Source organism: Pocillopora damicornis, chromosome 1 (assembly GCF_964200805.1).
Source record: "Pocillopora damicornis chromosome 1, jaPocDami1.2, whole genome shotgun sequence".
NCBI classification, from domain to species: domain Eukaryota; kingdom Metazoa; phylum Cnidaria; class Anthozoa; order Scleractinia; family Pocilloporidae; genus Pocillopora; species Pocillopora damicornis.
In genome coordinates, this window is record NC_142670.1 from 8,417,742 (window position 1) to 8,425,649 (window position 7,908).

Sequence of the window (7,908 nt, forward strand, 5' to 3'; positions counted from 1 at the left end):
CGACTGGGAATGCCAATACTAGTTGTGTTTTTAGGTCTTCGAACGCATAAAGTCGGCCTTCCCTGCAAAATCCTCCTTTTCCCTCGCGGGTGAAAAATAACGACTGGCCTTTTACCATATTCCGCTGAGGTCTAACATTACAGATTCTTCATTGTTACTCTGATAATTATTTTGATATATTGGCGACGAAAACAGGGAACACTCATATCTAACGAATCAATTTTTAACTCTGAGAGTTTTTGAAGTTAAACAACTAATTTAGTTTTGGTGAGCCATTATCTCCCTTTATTGTTCCAAGAAACGAAAAACCTCACATATTTTATCAATAATACCTTCTAGTGCGTGGCACGTGCGGGTGAGATCTTCCGCTCTGCACTACTTAGCGAGGACCGTTAGAAAAGCGAACAAAAAATATCTCTTTATGACAATCATATTACAAGTGGAGGCGTAATTGTTTCGAAGCAACTCCTGTGATGCTATTGTTCTCAACAAAAACCAAATTCGAACTTGTAATATTCAAATGAAGCATTTGCTTGAAAAGTTAATTTCATACCTGTCATATTTTTACTTACGTAAAAAGGCTTACTGCGACTGAACCCGACGAAAGTAATTTGCATGACAATCATTTCCCGCAGTGTATGTCAGCACTGACTAAACGGCTGGTTCTTACTAAAAGGAGAATTATCAAGCTTTGCATTTATATTGCCAAAGGATATTTTGAACCGATCTCCAGCCAATGACAATTTTCTAGAAGGTTGCATTAAGTTCAACTTAGGTTCGACTAAATTTCGAAAATTTTGACAATTTTCTTAAAGGTTGCATTTTGTTCAGCTTAGGTTCGACTGAATTTCGGTGGAAATACCCGACCGGAAAATAATTTGTATGACAATCATTTCCCGCTATGTATGTCAGCACTGCGTAAACGGCTGGTTCTTGCTAAAGGAAAAATTATCAAGCCTTGCATTTATATTGGCAAAGGATAATTCGGACCGATCTCCAGCCACTGACAATTTTTTTAAAAGATTGCATTTGGTTCAGCCTACAGGAACTAAACTCACCCAACGGAAAAAAATAATGATGACGAGAAGCTGCCAGTTGTGGGGAACACTCCTGTTATCGATAACTATGTTGAGTGGGTACTAAAGTCTCTTTTAAAAGATTTGTTTCCTTTAGAATGCATCCTAAGCGCACCCCGAGGAGTCCTTCTAATGGGTACCCTTGGAAAAGTCTTTAAAAGAAAATTGAGCGCAAAAAAAGACCGGTAAAACTTAGAATAGTTTTAGATTAGCCTGTATGGCAGATGACCACACAGTCTTTTTTTCAGGAAGCCAAGACGAATTATTTTAGGGGATGTATTTCAGGGAACCATTTTACCTTTAAAGCCTGTTCTAACTCATGGGTCTATCATAAAAAAAAGTGAGGCTTCAGCGCAAACATGCAAATTGCGATGGGATATTTTAAGCTCGGGTTTTTTTTTTCCAATTTAAAGATATACAAATTCTGTAATGACTAAAAAGATAGTCGAAATTTAGGTCGCCTCTCACCTATCACCAACTACCGAGCCTGGAAGCTTAACAATATCATTTCAAGTCTTTGAAGTCTTGTTTTCTCCTTAAAGTTTTTATATGAGTCAGATTTTCGTAGGTGTGTAGTTTTTCGTGAATCTGTAGACAATATCTGAGAAGCCAACGACGTCATGCGGAAATGTTCTTTAAAACCAGGGATGCCCTTATGTATTTATCAATTCCTAAGTTGCAAAACGTACTTATGGAAAGAAGGCTCACTCTTTAATTTTACAAGGGCCACGTATCTTAGCAAAAAGTAATAAGATATAAAAAATTGAAGTAAATAGACAAAAACATGGATGAATAAATATAAAGAAATGAGTGATGCAAAATAGCATAAAATACTGAGATACATTTCACCTATCTAGAAAGTTAGTTTTTAAAGAAACCGCTTTGTATTAACTTGTATATTCGAAACCTCTGTCAGCTTCGCGGTGCTTGAAGATTTGGTTTAAACGAAATGGTGAATGCAATTACTCTACTATAATGGCAGTTTCCATGAAATCATATTCAGCAGTTTTATGCAACAGTGGTTTAAAGTTGTTTATTTGCCCAAGAAGGTCTTGCGATACCTTTGTATTCTTCATAATTATCGTCATCATTATTTTCATATTTAGATTTCTGAAATTTTTGGTTCTGTTCCTGTTTTTCAGTGTAAACAGACGTGCTATACTGGAGTTGAGTTCTGTAAAATGGATCTGGAATGTGAAGGTAGCGATTGTGATCAAACCTGCGACGCTGACGAATGTAATCTGAACCGCAGCGGGAAAAATTATAAAACACAGAAGTGTCGAGGTAAAGGAAATGTATGTGAAATGGATCTAGAATGTGACGGTCAGGATTGTGAACAAACCTGCGAGGCTAAAAAATGTAATCTGAATTGCACCGGGAAAAACTGTAAAACACAGAAGTGTCTAGATAAAGGAAATGTATGCGAAATGGATCTAGAATGTAACGATGAGGATTGTGAACAAACCTGCGAGGCTAAAAAATGTAATCTGAATTGCACCGGGAGAAACTGTAGAATACAGCAATGTCAAGATCATGGAAATGTATGCGAAATGGATCTAGAATGTGACGGTCAGGATTGTGAACAAACTTGCGAGGCTAAAAAATGTAATCTGAACTGTACCGGGAAAAACTGTAAAACTCAAAAGTGCCGAGGTAAAGGAGATGTATGTGAAATGCATCTAGAATGTAACAGCCAGGATTGTGAACAAATCTGCGATGCCAAAGTATGTAACCTGACCTGCAGCGGGAGAAAATGTAAAACACAAAGTTGCACAGATGACGTACAGGTGTGCAATACGCATTTTAACGCTAACGATTGTACACAGATGTGTGACGGTCACTCCATCACTTCAGATTCATACACGTCGAATATCGTTACATCTATTGGGGCTTCAACAATTCGAGTATTCGCAACTAAAATTTCAACAGGACATGGAACAGAAGCTTACAGTGAGTACAATAATACTTTGAATACTTAAAACCATCTTTTTTTATTTGACGAAAAAGTGATTAAGATTCTGAAAAAGAAATAGAAAATATTTTCTTTCAAAATTCGTCGCTCCTTGCCATAGCGTCAAGTTTATTTTAACAATTAAATGGTCTTTAACATTCAGCTCGATTGCAATCAATGTCGCAGTCACCTTTAGCATTAATCTCATCGTTACCATCACCTTCATCACCCAACATCAGCAGCAATATTACCAGCAGGGACATCAGCATCGACATCAGCACTATTGCCATTATCATCAAAGCCAGTAGCAACATCAGCATCAGCATCAGCATCAGCACCAGGATTATTATCAGCAGCATCATTGGAAGCAATATCAACAGCAGGGGCATCAGAATCTTCATCAGCACTGTCACCATCATCATCAAAGCCAAAAGCAACATCACGACTATCATCAGCAACATCGTCGGAGGCAGCATCAGTAGGCAGCATCAGCATCATCACCATTATTACCATCATCATTTGAAACATCGGCAGCAGGATCATCGTCGTCTCCGTCTCTACGGACACCTCTGTCATCGACATTAGAAATTATTAAGAGTCTGGTGAGCATATTATTTCTCTCAAGCTTTTTATTTACAACATTGTTGCTCGCCAACTTTACTGTCTTTCTTTATCTCAGGCAAACGATTCTGTTTCCAAACTAAAAGGAGAAGAAATCAGTAGAATAAGGCCTTTATAGGTATGAATTTACTACTTATATTTTATGATTAAGCCACTTAGTTTATATGAAATGCACAGTGATTAAAAAGAATGAACAATGCATTGCAACAGTTTCTAAGCTTGAAAAAACTTTGAGTTCATTCGAACAAGAGCAAACAAGACTGTACCATTATCGTCATCGTCATCATTATCATCGTCGTTATTATAGTTATTATGACAATATCATCGTCACTATCTATACCATTTCCATTTCTAAGATATGAACTGGCATGAGTGGAAAAAAAAGTGATTCCCGAAAAAGATAATTCCGATTTCTTGGACCAATTTTTGGACACTTCTTTAGCACATGCACATCCTATTCACCATTTGGCCATTTTGCTGAATTTATTTTTTTTACCTATTTTTGGTCTAATTCATTTCTTTCTCAATTTTTTTTCGTAATCTAAGTAGGAGTAGACGAAATATGGGCCTTTCTAGCATGCTGAATGCGTTGCCGTTACCTGAAACTGTTTTGTTCAAATGTTCAACCGCGATCAAGGGTTCTGCGGCTCAATACTTATAGGACACTCAAATATCGTGTTTGACTCACATGGATCCAAATTTTTAGCATCTTACTTTACCAGAAATACGTTATGTGATTACAGGAGGCTGTATGGATTTTTGAAGACTTCATCACCAGGCTCCAAATCCTCCAAAAACCTCTTGCCGAAGAAGAATTCAAAATAATAAGAAATTCCATCTTTAAGGTGGCAGTCGCCTTGGAGGTATTCGCCCTTACTTATGGCAAACACCAAATGACTGGGGCAAATTCTTCAGTGGAGATAAACAGCCGGAAACTAGGTGAGTCAGAGCATGATTATTCGTTCGGATTTGAAATAATCCATTACTTGTTTAGTGACCGACACATTGACCGATGACATAACGGCTGCTTTCATGATTTAATTTTTTTTTGCATGGGACGTGTTGATAGGTGCTGTAGCCATACACTCAAAGAACCAAGTCTTTGCGTGACCTTGAATGATTTGGGGCTTAGAACAGACAAGTTCTTTAAAAAAATATCGATGTAATTCAAACGTTTATTGAACAAATAAAATAATAACGAATTAAGATGATTAAAATGTCATAGAGATCAATTAAATTTATGAGCGAAAGCCGGTAGGATGTCTAAAGTAGTACAGTACAAAATTAATAGAATACCTTGTCAAATATTGCTTCGTTTTGTTTTTGGTTCTGTCTCGTCTTTGAGGTTTTGCGTTTTTTTTTTGTTTGTTTATCGGTTTTTTTTTATTGCTTGCTTGTTTCACTAGAGACGTATGGCAACCTCTGACTCAAATACGACTGAGTCTTTCTTTGTCCCTCGGAGCTGGACAAATAGTCTTTCTCGCCGGCATAAACGCTACAGAGAATACCGTAAGTGTTGTATTTATCTATTTATGATTTATTTGCTTTTTAGGGGCCGAACAGATTCTCTTTTGAAAATAATATGAAAAACCTACAAAAACTTTTTTTTCTCTTTCGCAGGCTCTCTGGGTCCTAACAGCAGCTTTCTTACAATATTTCCTAATGGCAGCTTTCTGTTGGATGCTGGTGGAGGAAATTTATTTCTTCCTATTTGTTGTGAAAGTTTATAACATCAGCACTAAGATGCATATGTATCATTTCATATCATGGGGTATTGTTATTTCACTTGTTGTAAATTATTGTAAGCTGCTGAATCGAAATCGCCTGAAAATTGGACGTTTGACTTCTCGAGTTGCACTAACTTCATTCTATTAATGTTTAGGTTTGCCCATCATCATGGTCAGCATTTCAATGAGCATCACTGCTGGAAAAGATGGAATGAAAAGCTATATCAGTGAAACATAGTATGAGAAACAGCGAATACTATAACTGCAGTTTCTTCTCTCTTCTTCTTCTTCCCTCTCTCTCTCTTTTCATTTAAATAATCAGCATTTCACGACCCGTTGCTGTTGTTAAGATCTCTTCCCAGTTTTCCTTTATCACTCTATTTGTTTTCACTTAGAGTTGCCTTGTTTTATTATGCTGTTGTGTTTGATTTGTGTTGTGCTCTGAAGATTATTTTCTAGAATTTAATTTTTTTTATATACTCGTTTCCAGTTGCTGGCTTTCCTCGAGAAACAACCTGATCTGGATCTTCGCCACATTTGTAGCTGTCATTGAAGTTGTGAGCCTGCGTTGTTATTATTGTTATTATTATTATTATAATTGTCGGTAATATTATCGTTATTTCCTATACCAGGGCTGGCTATTATTAAAGATTTTTATTAGTAAACGTTTACCGTCTTTCCAAAGAATATCAACTCCAATTGATATTCCCTTGTGTCTTTCCAACTTCCATTCCTCTTGGCCAGTGTATGAACCAAGTAATAGCGTGGCGCAGCATACGGTTCTCTGCTGCTCATTATAGAGACGTTGGAGTGCGTTGGTTAGCTGAACACAGGGGTTTAATTTTCTATAAAGATTCAGAATTTTCTTTTTTCAAACGCTCGTAACAGGACGAATGACAATTTTTCTGTTTTCAGCGATACATTTCATAATGCTTATTTTTTTTTTCAGCTCAACATTTTGATACTCGTCCAAGTAATAAAGGAGATGAGCACATTAACACAACCCACGGGGGAAGACAACCATTTACAGCAGATACGGGAAGTTTTCAAATTTAACATTTATTAGATAATTGTAGTAAACTAGTTAAATTTCAGGGGGGGGGGGAAAGGTAAGTAAAAACTAGTTTCTACAAAGACTCCTCGAGTAATGAAATCAAGTTATTCCCGCATTTAGTCTAGCAGTATTTGCCTAGATTCCACTCTCGTTCGTTTGCAACGATGAAGCAATACGATTTTTTTCCCGTGACGGAAAGAAATGGTTAATCGATCCTCGTGATATGTTATTCTCATTATTCAGACTTGGCATTAAAACATGCGCGGTGATGATTCCACAGCTGGGTGTCACATGGCTTTTTGGTCTTTTGCTATCATCACACAAAGCTTTCGCCTACCTTTTCACCATTTTCAGCTCTACTCAGGTGAGCTTGTAATAAAAGTTAGTCTATAATTAAATTTTAGTCATCTGTTCACATACTTAAATGCTCAAACCACTCTTTTGCTTAAAAAAGACTCTTTTGGTCCGATGATATTGCCTCTTCAATACAATTTACCCAACAGCAGACAATCCTTATTGGTTTAAGAGATATGCGACTTGCTTTAATTCATTCTTTCGCCACCTTTATTGTGGTTTCATCTCAAACGATCATACCGTTATCACCTTTCTCACCCGGATTACAAAGTGTAATACTGATATAATTATCTGTTTCAGGAAATCCTGATTCCTCACTCGGATTACAAAAAGTGTAATACTGATATAATTATCTGTTTCAGGGAATCCTGGTTTTCGTTCTTCATTGTGTGCGGAACAGCCAGGTATGATGAATATCAAACTGAGGATGTACATAAGACGAATTGTAAATTTGCTAGACATCATTAAAGATTTTGGCGGTTACCATTTGATACTTAAAAAGGAAGATGAACATTATTTTCCCATCTGCTGTAGATCATGGAAACTCTGCGAAGAAGAGCTCTCAAGTTAATCCAAGAGATGCCAGCGAAGTGAGGGCAGTAGAAATGCAGTCCTTCAAAGAATAGCAGAATACAGTATTCAGTAATTCAATTTTAACGACTTTTAGTGATACCGTTTTTCCAACTTTACAAATGAAAAATCCACAAGGAAAAGTTCACAGGTTAATCCAAGTGACGTCGGTGATGTGTGGGCAGTTGAATAGCAGTCTTAAAATAAGTTGGAATTAAAAAAAAACAGCTGAAATAACTGGATTCACTAGAACGAAACTAAGAGTCGATTATCACTTGTTTAACACTAATACACATTTTACTGTATATCCTTTAGACCACTGTTTATCAATATTTATAACGACTTAATATTGGTCCACATTTTGAGTACACAAGGTAACACTAAGCTACCAATGAAAATACCAAATACGATCGTACTTTTGTAATAGCAGTGGTAAATGTCAAGTTTTAAATTTTTAATTAATAAATTGATTTTATCAACAGATAAAATGATAAATAATTAAAAAGGAGTGAATGAACTATACCTTTTAGTAATATGTTATATTTGTTCGCATGA

The 7,908-nt window shown here is 36.4% G+C and overlaps 1 protein-coding gene across 1 annotated transcript; it reads left to right on the top strand.

Moving 5' to 3' along the window:
• Positions 1–2,257: 2,257 nt before the first annotated feature.
• Positions 2,258–7,409, top strand: LOC149051794 (uncharacterized). The gene is made up of 4 exons (XM_089214788.1): positions 2,258–3,026; positions 3,191–3,505; positions 7,146–7,187; positions 7,318–7,409. The coding sequence occupies exons 1-4, from the start codon at positions 2,258–2,260 to the stop codon at positions 7,407–7,409; spliced, it is 1,218 nt and encodes a 405-aa protein (XP_089070914.1).
• Positions 7,410–7,908: the final 499 nt, after the last annotated feature.

What these genes read in the sequence shown, in the direction of transcription:
- LOC149051794 (XM_089214788.1), top strand. Translation starts at nt 2,258, where the DNA reads ATGGATCTGGAATGTGAAGGTAGCGATTGTGATCAAACCTGCGACGCT. An exon ending in ACATGGAACAGAAGCTTACA is followed by an intron (nt 3,027 to 3,190) that starts GTGAGTACAATA and finishes TTTAACATTCAG; the next exon opens with CTCGATTGCAATCAATGTCG. An exon ending in ATTGTGTGCGGAACAGCCAG is followed by an intron (nt 7,188 to 7,317) that starts GTATGATGAATA and finishes CATCTGCTGTAG; the next exon opens with ATCATGGAAACTCTGCGAAG.